Source organism: Perissodus microlepis, chromosome 3 (assembly GCF_051167445.1).
Source record: "Perissodus microlepis isolate ML-2025 ecotype Zambia chromosome 3, ASM5116744v1, whole genome shotgun sequence".
NCBI classification, from domain to species: domain Eukaryota; kingdom Metazoa; phylum Chordata; class Actinopteri; order Cichliformes; family Cichlidae; genus Perissodus; species Perissodus microlepis.
In genome coordinates, this window is record NC_140463.1 from 36,792,919 (window position 1) to 36,807,713 (window position 14,795).

At 41.0% G+C, this 14,795-nt stretch overlaps 1 protein-coding gene across 9 annotated transcripts in view; it reads left to right on the plus strand.

Moving 5' to 3' along the window:
* mpdz (multiple PDZ domain crumbs cell polarity complex component) overlaps window positions 1-14,795 on the plus strand; it is a 50,927-nt gene that overhangs the window by 21,508 nt on the left and 14,624 nt on the right. For 4 of the 9 annotated variants that reach the window (XM_084924250.1, XM_084924252.1, XM_084924254.1 and 1 more), the window contains exons 18-29: window positions 96-254; window positions 565-717; window positions 3,126-3,452; window positions 3,801-3,912; window positions 5,196-5,394; window positions 5,921-5,962; window positions 7,095-7,208; window positions 7,310-7,390; window positions 7,513-7,690; window positions 7,825-7,935; window positions 13,996-14,025; window positions 14,710-14,775. In XM_084924250.1, coding sequence (XP_084780376.1) covers window positions 96-254; window positions 565-717; window positions 3,126-3,452; window positions 3,801-3,912; window positions 5,196-5,394; window positions 5,921-5,962; window positions 7,095-7,208; window positions 7,310-7,390; window positions 7,513-7,690; window positions 7,825-7,935; window positions 13,996-14,025; window positions 14,710-14,775 — 1,572 coding nt within the window. Of the gene's footprint in view, window positions 1-95; window positions 255-564; window positions 718-3,125; window positions 3,453-3,800; window positions 3,913-5,195; window positions 5,395-5,920; window positions 5,963-7,094; window positions 7,209-7,309; window positions 7,391-7,512; window positions 7,691-7,824; window positions 7,936-13,696; window positions 13,778-13,995; window positions 14,026-14,709; window positions 14,776-14,795 lie in introns of all 9 variants that reach the window. The other 5 variants (XM_084924253.1, XM_084924255.1, XM_084924258.1 and 2 more) reach the window with 4 other exon arrangements.

Consider the following 14,795-nt stretch of genomic DNA (forward strand, 5'->3'; position numbering starts at 1 on the left):
TTCATGCCATGTTCATTTATTTGCTCTAGGTTTTGGTTAATGTAGTGTAATTCCATAAAGCCGGGGACACTGAAAGAATTTCTCCACTTTCTTAGGGAATATGTGGATATTCCCACTCTCCACACCCATATGGTGAGCAGGAAATAACTTCATCACCCACCATCCAATCATTTGACTTCAACAGTATTTTGGTTGAAGAAGGAGAGGAAGAAGGACTGACTGAGGGCATCCTATACCGAGCAGAGCCTGCATTGGTTAGTTAGCTTCTGGGAAAACTGAAAAAAATCAATCAATCAATCACAGCTCATGAAAAGGGAAACACAAATGATACTTTTGCTTCCTTCTCATAATTTTGAAGCGTACCATGCTTGTAATCATGCAACAGTTAGCTTATATGAATGGTATTCTAATAAATACACGCAGTCGATTGAGGGTTTTATTGTTAAGGCTTCATTAGCTGTAGCTACATCAATTCTGATTGACTTGCATTACATTCCTACAATAGCATGATTAGTGATTCTTCCTAAGTGTCCCAGCTATTTGTATTTTGATCCATTATGGCAGATTGATACCAGTGATGCAGACCTGCCTGATGAAAAGATGTTAGGTCATTCTTACTCCGGGATCCAGGACGACACTTTCCAAGCTTCCATGATCGCTCTCCATGGTAGCACCTGTAGCACAGATCTGGATTACCTACACTCATCCACACCTAAGGTAAGGACCTTTATTTATAAAATGTAACTGAAATGAGAAGCACAGCTTGGGATTGTTTTCCTCATTTCATTAAATGTTACCGCACCATCTCGTGCCCTTTGTCACAATGAGCTTTACAGCATGTAGTCATTATTCTTACTTTTTTTTGCTATGGAGGGCCAAAATGTCATGAGACATGTTTTCTGTTCTTTGTTAGGGCAGTAACTACATTACTGAACTCGGTGTTATACGAGAGCTGTATCCACAGCCCCAAGAACTGAAACTCTCCAAATGGATATTAAATTATAAGGAAAATAACCCCGCAAAAAAAGAGTAAGGAGCAGACAAACTATTTTCCTAAGGGTATCTGTGTGTTTCCAGTTTTCCCAAAGGCCACAGCCGACCTTATTTGTAGGGCCTCGCTGCGTAATTTATCGTATAATAGGGCGGCCCAGAGGGACGAACGTGGGGCAGGACAACTCGTGGCAATTTATAGTACTGGGGGATTTCACAAAATACATTTCAGCTGTTTGTACGAAGCCTGACAGCTCAGCCTCAGCGTGATCATGTGCTCCAGAGGGAAGCAACAAGTCTCTTGATAAATTTACATCAGTGACTGTAAGAAATGCACCAGTTTTTCCGGACTGTGAGGCTGGATGTTTTTTTTAACCTTTCACTCCGTGCCTGTTTCCTGAACCACAATGTAAAGTTCACCACATTGGGACATTCTGCATTCATTTTCTTATCTCTTTGGCACGTGTTGGATCATCTGCCCGATGATGGATATCGCTCATCTGTCGAGTATAGTTGTTGTTTTAGTGTTACTATGGTTTCTTTAGAGTTTATTTATAGTGTTTAGGTGAAGATAGAGACAAAGGAAGAACACAGGAGCTTTCTTCCTGCACACAGGAAAAATGCAGCCAGAAAAATATACTGCTTAAAAAACATGAAAGGACCACTTTTTAATCAGAGTACAGCATCAAGTCGATTAAACTTCTGGGATATTGATGTGGTCAGTTAAGTAGCAGAGGGGGTTGTTGATCAGTTTCAGCTGCTTTGGTGTTAATGACATCAGGTAAACTAGAGGGGCAACAACGAGACAACCTCCACAACAGGAATGCTTTTGCATTTGATTAGGGTCAGTGTCACAAGAGCTAGCATGAGGCAATACCTGGACCCTACAGAGGTTGCACAGGTAGTTCAACTCATCCAGGGTGGCACATCAATATGTGCCACTGTCTCCCAGCACAGACCATGGAGTAGATTTCAGGAGACAGGTAGTTTCTCTAGGAGAGAATTGATACCATTGATTGCTCCCCATGCTTGCCCGACCTAAATCAAAAGAACACCTCTGGGACATTATGTTTCTGCTGGATGGGCAGAAACATAATGGTTGCAGGTTGCATCTCAGGAGCTTGTCCAGGAGCTCAGTGATGCCCTGGTCCAGACTTGGAACCATCCGTCGTCTCATTTGGAGCCACACAAGCACATGAGGGTCATACAAACTTCTAAGTACCATTTTGAGTTGGCGCAATGAAATTTCAGCCAAATGGACTCGCCTGCCGCATCATTATTTGACGTTGATTTTCAGAGTCTCTTTGATTTCTTCCCTCTGTAGTTGATCATTTTCATTTCCATCAAACGAGGTGGAATCGTTTCATTCCTAACACATTATCCAGTCCAAATCAGTGTAGCAATCCAGCAGGTTTCCCCACATAGATCTCATGTGTTTTCAAAGTGTTCCTGTGCATTTTTTTGAGCAGTATATTTACAAATTTGAAACAGTTTGGTCCTGTTTATTCTGACTGAGGTGTGTATATAGTGATTCTTACTGGACTATTAGTTTGTAGTACTGCTTTGCATGCCAAAAAATTACGTATTTAATATTTTGTACATCCATGAGGGGGTTCTGAACTCAAGCTTTGAAACAACTGATGTAATATATGAGCCCTAATAATAACAACAGTTTAATCCCTAACTTTGGAAGCTGCCTTTAGTAAAACCATCTCACTTTCCTCCATTTGTCAAAGCCCAGTTCAGTGTTGCCTTATTTCAAATTACACTTCATATTTCCTGTTTTAAGTACATATCTATATACTGAGACTCTCATGTTTTATATATTTGCACATTTGCATTTTTTTTAACTTCTGTTCAGACTCCCAGAAGGATTTTTTGCTTAGAACCATTACTATTCAGCCTGGTTCTAATAAAGTCTTAAACGCTGTTATAATAAAACTGCATAATGCACTCGGCTCTCAAGATCTTCAGTAATTTATGCCACTTTCTACTGGCCTCCGATGGCTTTTCTGTGGCTCATTACAAGGAGGGCACGGCAGCGATGGAGGGAGATGAATTGTCCCTGTTGGGCAGTTGTCTAACTAACAGAGTGGGACTGTTCACTCAATCTGCTCTACTTTGTTTTACTCCAGCTTACAGCCCGACTGAACTTGCTGGAGGAGCATCCCTGCTTTGCAGACAACAGTCAAGTCTTCTCTCCGGAGGAGTCGGCCTCTTACGCTCCTCCGAGTCTGACCAGCCACATCCCGGCTTTTAATGCTATTCTGAGCAGCTCCGACCAGTACCTGGGACAGCTCCCGAGCAAAGAAGAACCAGCGGACGGCACAAATTCATACAGCCCGTTTGCTGAAATTGGGAGCAGATCGAATGTGCTGGAGGAACCTGTGGAGGGCCTTAACTATCAGAAGGAGCCTGCTATCTCTTTCGGAGAGATTGGAGACATAAGAGTTTTGATGAAGGTAAAAATTTAACAAGTCTAAATACAAACAGTGCGTCTGGGTGATTTCGCTCGCGATAAGATCAGGAGATAAGATTAGAATGGATATTCTATGCTGTGCACGTGTGACAAGGTGCGTTATAACAGCGAGGAAATAATCCTCCTTCATCATTTCTTTTTTAAAGTCTCTCCACTCAGAGGCTGCCTTCAAACGCGAGGCAAAAAAGGTTCTAAGCTGATTTGTTTAAAATGATTTTCACAGTCAAATCGCTGCCTTTTTCTCCAGAGATCCTGCTTTGTTTTGGAATGCGGCCTTATTAATATATTTATTTACTGTCATGACTAAGTGTACTGAATTATCACCTTAAAGGACGAGGAGGCTGGTGCGAAAGAATCGGCAGAAGACGGAGACAAAGCAACGCTGACCTCAGGGAGCAATTTTGAAAGGACTATCACAGTCGTCAAGGGCAACTCCAGCCTGGGTTTGTGCTCATTTCTTTACAATCTTTAATTTGTTCTTTTTATTTGTTTTCTTCTCATTTTCCACAGAAGTGTTAATGAGGTTTCAGGATTGAAAGGTGCATTTGGCCTTTACTTTTATCTCCTGTTTTCTAAATCCAGTTTTATGGAAAAAATGATAGAAGCAATTTTTGACTGTTTTCCACTCAGAAAGTCTAATCCCATCGCCATACTCATTATTTGCATTTCAAAACCTGCCCAAGGGGCTGCTACTGGCTCCAAGAATATTAAGTATGAACTTCTAAAACAAATAGGTGTTATGAAGTTACAGTTTAAAAACTTCAATTCCTCAATGAAAATCGTCTCTTATTTTGCTCGTTTGTGCTCTTTCAAGGTTTTTATTGGGTGGAGAATTGGAATATTCGGCATATTTTGCTCTCAATTTGCAGCTTACTTAGACCGAATTCATTCTTAAATAGAGCACACTAATCGTATTTTTAAACAGTTTGTAAATGAACTCTCACACACCAAGCTGTTGCAAAAGGGAGTTTAAAATGTAGTCGAAGGCTTTAGCCGGAGTGTCTCCCATCTGGATAAAAAGAATGATGGACAGTATGTGCAGATGAAGACGAGCCTCCAGAGATATTATGTCACACTCCATTGAGACAGATGTGAAAATTAAATTTATCAACATGTTGACAGTTTCTACAATGAATGGATTTTTTTTGTAGAAGAGAATCAAAAATATAGTCTAACTGTGTTCCTGAGTTAACTAAATGTTGGGATATTTTCTCTCACTGATGTTTTACAGAGCCAAGAGTAGGCACAGTATAAAAACACAAAGTGTAAAAATGGCTCAGAGTGTGCCAAGAAAATATCCCCACACCATTAAACCACAAAAAAGGCTGATACAAGGCAACATGCATCCATGCTTCCGTGTTCTTTATACTAAACTGTGACCCTACCATCCGAATGAGACTCCCGTGACCAGGCAACATTTTTCCAATCTTTAATTGTACGATTTTGGTGAGCTGGTGTGAACTGTAGCCTCCGTTTCCTTTTGTTAGCTAACAGGAGTGGCAGCTAATGGTGTGGTCTTCTGCCTCAAGGTCCGATGTGCTGTTGCCTTTAGCTCAAAGCCATCTGGCCATTCTCCTCTGACCTCTGACATCAACAAGGCGTTTTCTTTGGATATTTTTCCTTGCTAAAGATAGTTGTGTGGGAAAATCCCAGCAGATCAACAGTTTCTGAAATACTCAAGTCACTTAAATCACTTAAATCAAACAGTTGCTCATCTTCTTCAAAGGGATGACAGTGAGCGCCTTGAAAGACGGTTTGGGGATGTTGATCCGCAGCATAATCCACGGAGGATCCATTAGCCGGGATGGACGTCTCGGGGTTGGCGATCTCATCCTGGCTATCAACGGAGAGCCCACTGCCAACCTGACCAACGCCCAGGCCCGCGCCATGCTCAGGAGGCACTCTCTCATTGGGCCAGATATGGGGTAAAGGCTATAATCTATATACACGTTTACCCGATACAATAGCATGCATTATGATTTCAATGAGACCATTATTGTGGCCAAAAATAACAGATTGCGATTTGCAGTAATTCATTTGACTTAAATGTGAAGCTTATGCCTGTACCAAAGCTTTTTTTTTTTTTTTTTTTTAATTCAAGTGGTTAGTTTTCATTTAGCCCATATGCACATAATTAGTAATGTCTGGCATTACAGAGTGCATGAAATGATTATTAGCTCCTCTCAGCCATTTCTCTGTATGCCGCGTGGTAGAGTCCATTTAAATGAGCCTATAAATGCAGAATACAGCAGGCTCAGTAGTTACTGGCAGATTATTTTTTTTAAAGAAATGAGCACTACTAAAGTTACACTGTTGGCCTGACACCCTGCCCTGTGAAGGACTTGCCTTACAGGTAAATCAAATGTTGTATTTGACAAGTTCTGCTTGCTGAACTAAACTTGGCAGTTTGTTAGCTTCAGTGCATAAAAAAGCCAACTCTTCACGTTCTAGATCTGCTTGTGCACCCGAGGACGATCTGTGCCCATTTTATGTGTGAGTATGACTAACTCCATGCTGGTGGTCTTTCTGCAGCAACAACAACAACAACAAACTCTCTTTCTTTCCATCTGCTGCCGACCTTCATTACAGTCTATTAGAGTTTTATCCAGACAGTTACTTACAGCAGAGTGCCAAAACAACAGCAACAGCGAAATATGACTATAGCTGCTAAAGATGCTGTTTTTAATGTCTGTCCGATACACTGAGTAGCATTTAAATAATAATACTGTGAAGCTGCGCACCAGCTTTAACAAATGTTTTAATTTTTATTCCCGTGACAACAGATCTGGATAAATCTTGATTGACTACCACTTTTTTTTTTTTTTAGCACCTAACCTGCTGTACGTCTTCTTCTTTCTTCCATTGTGACTAACATGTTGAAAGACACCATAACGCACTGTTTTTCCTGTTTTCCCCTCCACTCATCATTCCTTTATAAGCTCTGCCACGTCTCTCACCGCCTGTTGTGATGTTCTTAATGAACTGACTCATCCGTTTCATTATTTCATTCATTTTCCTCTGTCTGCATGCCATGTATTTTTTTAAAAAAAACCCACACACACACACAAATCAAAATCAACCCATCTGCTGAAGATCTGTTAGCTTCACTCAGATGTGCTAATGCACCCCCGAGAATCAGCCTCACTCTGAATTGTTGTGAAACGTCAGTTTGTCAGCTTTCTTTTGTTTCATTTCCTAAAGGGAGTTTGTTTGTGTTAATAATAGAGCCATCAAATTTGTTCCACGTCGGTCACACAGTAGGTGATGCAGCACTTTATTTTTTTCTTTTTTAATAGTCATGGATGTAATTCGAAAGCGTCTCAACCTCGTCACAGGGAGGTTTTTTGCAAATAGACTGAGGTCAGTTTTGCTGCAGTGTCGTTCGTGAAGTAAAATCTGATGCAGGGACAACGGCTTCTAAATGTAAATGAGCAGGTTTAAAAGTAGCTGTTTTGTTTAATGAAAAGGTGGCGGCGGGGGGGTAGAATGGGGGCATAATTGCCAATAACGGTGAGTAATAGGGTTTATAAATATGGAGGCCAGGTTGTTGTGTAGTTTGTGAATATCCACTCATTTATGTGTGTGTGTGCTTATGTTTATGTGTGTGGTGGGGGGGGGGGTTCAGCATTACGTATGTCCCAGCTGAGTATCTGGAGGAGTACAAGGCCAGCCTGGAGCAGCCTAAAGACGACGTCTTCACTGACGCAGCTCCAGCACCAGTGGCAGCTCCAGCACTGAAGTACGTCCCCCTGCCACAGTGATACTTGTTATGCAATTTGCAGGCAAACCTAAAGGTGAACAGACAAATGTTTATATGCGGAGCCTCTTTTCTATTTTTAGAGAAATTCCTAACCTCCCCGAGCGCGAAGACGGAGAAGGAGAAGAAAGCGCATCTTATAACATCTGGAACCAACCGAGGAAGTGTGTGAACACAGACACATACACATGTGTACCTGACCTTTTGATTCAATTTTGTACACGTATCAAATGTCACAAGGTTTAAAGTGAAAACTCTTGCAATCCCTTATTGGTACCTTCCTCAGAGTGGAGCTTTTCCGAGAGCCGGGCAAGTCCCTGGGGATCAGTATCGTCGGTGGCCGAGGGATGGGCAGCCGGCTGAGCTCTGGAGAGGTGATGCGGGGCATTTTTATCAAGCACATCCTGGAGGACAGTCCTGCTGGACAGAACGGGACTCTGAAGACTGGGGATCGAATTGTAGAGGTAAAGGGACTTTTTGTGTCACAGAACAATCGATATAATTTATTTGTTTGGACTAAAGTGCTCAAATGTTTGAAATAAATGGCTCGACAAAAAAACTGGTTTAAGATTGAATTTTTTTTTTATGCTTCCTTCAGGTGGACGGAGTAAACCTAAGAGATGCAAGTCACGAGGAGGCAGTGGAGGCCATACGGAGGGCAGGGAACCCTGTCTCCTTCCTGGTCCAGAGTATTATCCAGAAGCCCAGGGTAAGTCTGTATATTAGCGTCTGATTCCCAGTAACTACCTCATAATGTAAAGGTCACAATATCCTCACTCTGCAGCTTCTTTTTTGTTACCTCGTGTAAAACTTTTGTGTTTCGGCACAGGCCGTTTAGGGCACTTTCAAAAAGCTAACAGGTACCGTATACGACCCCTTTATTGTCCTGGGTTGTCTGTACGTTGAAAGTAAATGTGAACTCTTTTATGGAGCGACAACAAACCCTGCCTGGCATATTAAACGTATTAGCGTGTTTTAACCTTTAAGAGCAGCGCTGAAAAACAGCGTATCAACAACACCGTTTGTTGCTTGAAAGTGCCCTCAGGCCTTTAAAGCATGACTAAATCATTTCCTGCTGAGGCTGCTACTGGCGTGGCTCCAGTGTCAGATCTCCCTGCTTTCATCACCTTTCACACATTAGGAGATAGTCCCTCATGCTTTCCTAAACATTCTGGTTACTCATTAAGCATACAACAAACCATAATCTTATGTAAAACAGGGGAAGGACACGAGGAGGGCAAGAATGATATTAAAGCTGCTATGATCAGTGTTTTTGGAACAATGGCATAAGGGCCATTGACCGAACCTGACTTTGCGGTTCCCCTGAGCTCTGTGTGGATTTGTAGCATCATTTGATTTATTCTTTTGGTTTTCCAAACAGTAACTGTAGTATTTTGGGTAAGAGGTTCTCGGCCTTGTTGTCTTATTATTTTTGATATGTTTTTTAGCAGTTAGCTCAACAGTACTAAAGTTATTATCTAAAAAGTTAACACTGTTTAGAATAAACCTTTTAGCTTTTAGTTGCTAAAAGCTAGCTAATTGTCATGGTTGTTAGCTAAAGAAATACTGAAATACAGTGTGCACTTGATACTAGCACGAGCTAGGCTAACAAAAACATTAGCAGGCTAATTTAGTAGCCTGCTAATGTTTAATTGTTTAATGTTTAATTAGTGGCTGATTGTAACTTCAAAACAATACAATAAAAAAGAGACACGTAATTAGTTACATTTTAACTATATGCAGGGCTCTAGACTAACTTTTTGCCATGGGCGTACCGGTACGCCTAACTTTAAAAAGTTAGGCGTACCGGCACAAAAGTTAGGCGCACACAAATTTTATAATAATTTATATAATATAATGTGTTTTTCTGGATACACTGTGCTTTTTCAGCATTCAAAGATTGATGACACCGTGTCAGAGCACTGGCTATGAATTTCAGAAGGACCAGGCCTTAACTTAACAGAAAAGTTAGCAATAGTTCTTTTCCTATTACAGCTACATCCACTTCTGTCGTGCCTAGGCTGCTCACTAGGGCTGGGTATCATCACTGATTTCTATAATCCGTTCGATTCCGGTTTTCAAAGTCCCGATTCGATTCAACTTAGCCTCAGACAGTCAGAAATATTATAATTCTGATCATTTATCAGTACTGACTTCATCAGAATTGTGAACATCACAGCAGATGCCTTTGTGTGAAAGTAACTGAGAATAAAACACAGAAAAACATGAAGGAGATTTTCCTGGTCTGGCTTTTTATAGCAGATAACCTTAAAAATATTCTACAATGTTCTGCATATAAAGTTTAAATTTCTTCAGTATTGAACAACAGAAAAAATAGGCTTTCTTGTCCAAGGTCATTTAAGTGAAAAAAAGAAAAAGAAAAGAAAAAGACAGCAGCCGACAGCGCTGTAAACAACGGTAGACTGGTGGGTAATAAGCGAATGAATAATACAGAAAACAGAGATTGGAGACGGGAAACTGTTCTTGAAGTACAGAGAGAGATAGAGAGAGAGCTAGCTGTGCATGAAGTGTGATTTTAATAGTCGTGGAAGCAAAACAGCAAAATTCATGACGACATTGATCAAATGTGAAGCGCAGTTTGCTGCTTCTTTTGCTGCTGGCTCGGTGAATTTTGGTTGGAGAGAGACAAAACCTGCAGCTCAGAATCAGCGCAAAAAGACGTAATCACAGCGCGGACCGGACGCATCAGAATCGCTAAGCTCCGACAGCGTGTCCGTCTACGGGCCGTCGGGTGAGAAAGCCGAGAAAGACAAAGTTGATTCTGATGCGTCGGTTCCGCTCCGTGTTTACGTCTTTGTGTGGAATCCGTGTACCTGCTCTCATCTGCTGTTTGGTTGTTGTTGAAATGGTTTTGTGAGCTTTAATCTGAGAATCTGGCGTTTCTGTCAAAACACAGTTATATTTAAAAGTCGATTCAGGATTTAATGAATTGATATCGCTTTATTCAAGCTACTCACCTCCCACTTCCACCTGCACTTTCAACTGGACCACGGCCAATCAGAGAGGTCCCGCCCCTTACTATCTCTGATTGGTTTAGTCCACGATAGGGGCAAAATATGTGTCTGTTGTTGACCACAGGGAAGGTTGCAGATTTTTTTTTTTTTTGCTACCCGAACAGTTGGTCGCACAGGTGCAACCAAATATTTTTTTTTAGTCGCACCACTGAAAAATTTGGTCGCATTTGCGACCAAATTGGTCGCACTCTAGAGCCCTGTTATATGTCTTATTTGGTCAAAGTTACAGTACTGTGCAAAAGTCTTGAGCTTTTTTATTAAAGACTTAAAAAACTGACTTTTTGAAGCTTCAGACTTTTTTTCAATGTATTAAGCGACTTAATGTTGACCTATGAATCATTCAAATTAAAGACAAAGTAAGTAAAGGAAAGAACTGATGTTGTATCTACACGTGACAGACAACCTAGCAAATACAAATATAAATTCTATCTTTACACACGTTGTTACCAGCAGTCTGTCACAAAAACATACATTTTTAACAAAAAATGCTAAAAGCATCAAATAGTATTTTTGCGTCTTTTGATACCCAACGAGATATTAACTGAAAGCTTGGCATATCTCAGCGTGATGTGCAGTTTGTCCTTAAAATTTTTTAGGAAACTTGAAAAGTGAAGAACTAAAGAAATATAAGGACAAAGCCACCTGCAGCAGATGAACAGTGTCTGAAAGTCAGCTTTTAAGAAGTAGGAAAAAATTAGGAAAAAACCTGAGAGATGCATCTGACCGTTCAGTTGATCCATCTACTGTTCACTGATGCCTCATCAGAAATGGTGTCAGTAGACGGGTGGCTGTCAATAATTCAAGGGAAACTGGGAGAAAAGGCTGAGTGTAATGCCAAATTACACAATCAGTGGCAACAGGGTCATGGAGATGTGACACAAATTTGAAGTTCTCAGTACAAATCATCTTTAATATGTATGGAGGAGGTCAGGAGAGAAGGACAACAGTATCTACAGGCATCTGTAAAACACACAGTGGAGACTCTGTCATGGCTTCGGGCTAAATTTCAGTCAGTGGTGTGGGGATCTTGACAAAACTGATGGAGTTATGACTGCAGAAAAGTACCATCAGATTTTGATCCACCATGCAATGCCATCTGGAAAGCATCTGCCTGAGAACAGCTTCATTTTTCAACAAGACAATGATTCCAGACACACTGCCAACGCAGTAAAAGCATACCTGGATAGAGAAACACACAATGAAACACTATCAGTCATGAATTGGCCTCCCCAGAGCTCAGACCTCAACATTATTGAAGCAGTGTGGGATCATCTTGAAAGAGAACAGAACAAACAGGCCGAAACATCCAAAGAAGAGCTTTGAATGTCATTCCTGAAGACTACTTCAGGAAATGATTAACTCTGTTTACTCATTTTCCTAGCAAAATGTAGGAAACTGGGGTGACTGAAGACATTTACACAGTACTGTATACCAAACTAGTTCTTTAAAGTACTCAGAACAGTTTTAAGTAGTTACTACAATATGAGCTGCCTCAACCTACATCTCTGTTCCTCTACATGGCGTTCTCAGCCCGAGTCAGTTTATTGCCCAGTTTCGTCCCCCGCAGTAAAGAAACACACCACCGCTTTCACACACATGCCAGCTCGCACATGTCAGGTAATCTGTCTTTCTCTTTTTGTCTCCCTCATTTTTATTGCTTAAGCTATCTATCACACTTTATCTTAGTTGCATTATCTGCACTCCCTACTCTTTCCCTTTGTCTCTCAGACTGGTGGCTGAGTCTTTCTTTTTATGTCCGTCTTTGACTTTGAAATAAACATGATGTGCGCATTAAATTCCCTCCAGGAGAAAAAGAACTGAATCATTTGTTTAATGTCAGCGACCCCAAATGCTGCTTTTAACCAAGCACTAAAATCAATGTGGCCACTATTTTAGACACATCTGTGCTGAAGGTGAGCTTTGGTGACATTTATTGCACATGCACACTAGATTCTAACCACGGGGCTTATTAAAATTTAATTGATACGTCATATAAAGATGGTCATTATCAACTCCACAATATCAGGGTTGCCAGCTTTTTGTGGGAATAGCACAGCTGGCACTTTTTATCTTTATATCAGCCGAAAAATCTTTTGTGCTGTATTGTAGGGCATACTGATAGACGGACGTCAGCCACCGCCTTTTTAGTTTTGTCTTGTTTTGAGCTCTCGAGTTAAGGATTTTGGTCCTCTTTGGCCATTTCTTTTTTAAAATCGGGGTGATATGCATTTAAGAACTGAGGATATATTACCACACCCATATATCTGTATATTTTACTCTAAATGGGCCAACATTGCGTTGTATTACGCTAGCAATTAAGTATAAACCCATCACTAAAATAGGTACTGCACTATTAAATCCAATGCACAGGGAGGTCATTTTATCATAGACTTCTAAACAACTGGACTGCTTTCGATAGCCAGAGATGTCGCCCCCTGTTGGCCATTAAAAAGAATACATTAGGCTGCCTCCATTTTTGTATACAGTCTATACTAAAAACATATAAAACCTAGACGAAAAAAAAGTCTGCACGTAAAAAGCCGAGGTCATATTTAAGGCATAAAAACATTTTCGTTTTAGTTTTTCATCCAGTTGCTTTTTCGTTTTCTTATTAGTTTAATCATTGAAAAGGTTGCAGCCGTGTATATATTTTTGTTCCTCAGAAATGGCCTTAAATATAAACTAGCCGATGAATAATTAAGTTGTCGCCATTGCTGTTAATGTGTTCAGGAACACATCCAGCGATACAAGGAGACATTAGCAAGGCTCATTAGTCAAACTTGCTGGAGAATCTGTTTAAATCGACCTCGTGGATGGTAATATATGTGGATTTGAGTTATGATGGGTGAAAGTCTGTATAAAAAATTTGATTTTTCCAGGGGATTTAAGTTGGCAACCCTGAAAGTATAAGAGAAAATAATAAGGGCATTAATTGTGGCTCTGCGGCTGCAGGAAGACGTTCTTCTAATTCACTCCAGAGTCACTGGGGTCAGCGCTGAGTGCGGCTAAAGTGAAATCCACGACAATAAACCGAATCATGAGATAAATACCATTTTTAATGGATGATATATCTGAGCAGTGGAGTCAGAGCAGTAGTAGCTGTTTTAAAATGCAGCCACCGAGGGCCACCTAAGAGAGCACAGTAACTACATCTGTGCTGTTTCCCTTGAAGTTTCAAATCACACTGTTGTAAGCAATGAATAATCTCAAGGTAGCCCGGAGGAGTCTTTGAAACATTTACGCTTTCAGAGAGCGAGAGGCTTTCTTCAGTTCCTCCACGTGAAGGAAATATCCGTCTTCGAGGAACCCGTTAGTTAAACGTTAATGATTTCAATCTCTCTCTGTCTCCTCGATTACCTTTGATTAAATTTTGTCAGAAAGGCTCAGACATCATCTCTAATGTTTCTCAGCTTGTCGGTCTTGTGTTGCTTTTAGAAGCCACCCCTGTCCTTCCTTCAGCTGAATAGCCACAGCGGGTCGAGCCTTCGCTGCACTAGTCAAACCTCCCTGCATCAGGTTAGAAACCTAGCCTGCGTCTGCTGCGTCTCCTCGCGTTTGTGTGGGCGTGTCTTTCATTTGGACCTGTGTGCAACTTGATTGGACCTGTTCGACACGGAGACTATTTTCCAACCTGTGCACGATGCCTGTTTTTAACTCTGCCTCTGATAACACGTGTTTATATTCATTTTCTGTCTCTGTAACTTTGCTTTCTTTCCCATCTGTTGCACCCGCAGAAAGTGAAAACGTTAGTTGAGGCTTTTACTGTAAGTGCTTTTCTTCTTCTTCTTCCTTTTCTTTTTAATTTTTCTCCTGTCGTCAGCTTTGAAAGGCAATTTATTCAAATTATCCCTTCAACATTGTCCCGAGTGCCTCGTTGCCAATGTAAAAAAGACAACTTGATTAGATGGTCGGCAGTCAACACAAATACTGTTGTGTGAAGAATTATAAACTGCAAGTTTCTGGCAAACAAAGAAGAAAACATTTCAAGCTTCATCATTCAAGAAATCGTCGAGCTTGGACGGGCGCGTGGTGCTGGGCACGCTTTCCTCACTCGACACATCAGTGTTTTGGCATGTCCGAGTGTTTGTGTGCTTTCAGTTCTCGGCTTTGCCAAGCTCCAAGTTAGCAGAAGCAGTGAAAGTTTTGCCTTTATTTGAGAAATGCGGATTTCCAAAACAGATGGTTTATCATAACACAGCATACCGAGCACAGCTTTAGTCATTCCGAACACTTAAGACTTAGCGTGGACCCATTAATATTTATGGGATTACTGCCCGTGCGTCGCACCGCACTGTGATACAGTATCTTTCACTATCTGGTGACATTGAAGTGGATGTTATGAATTTGCTGTCCATACGTGACGTAAATTAATTTCAAAGTCCTTTTTTTGTTGTTGCTATCTGGTGCAGAGTAGTGATTTACCTTCATGTCTATCTTAAATGCAACAGTCATCGATAACAGACTCGAGTGAGGAGAGAGCTGCTGCAGCCGCAACAAGGGACAACAAGGACAAGGTTGGTACTTCTAATTACCG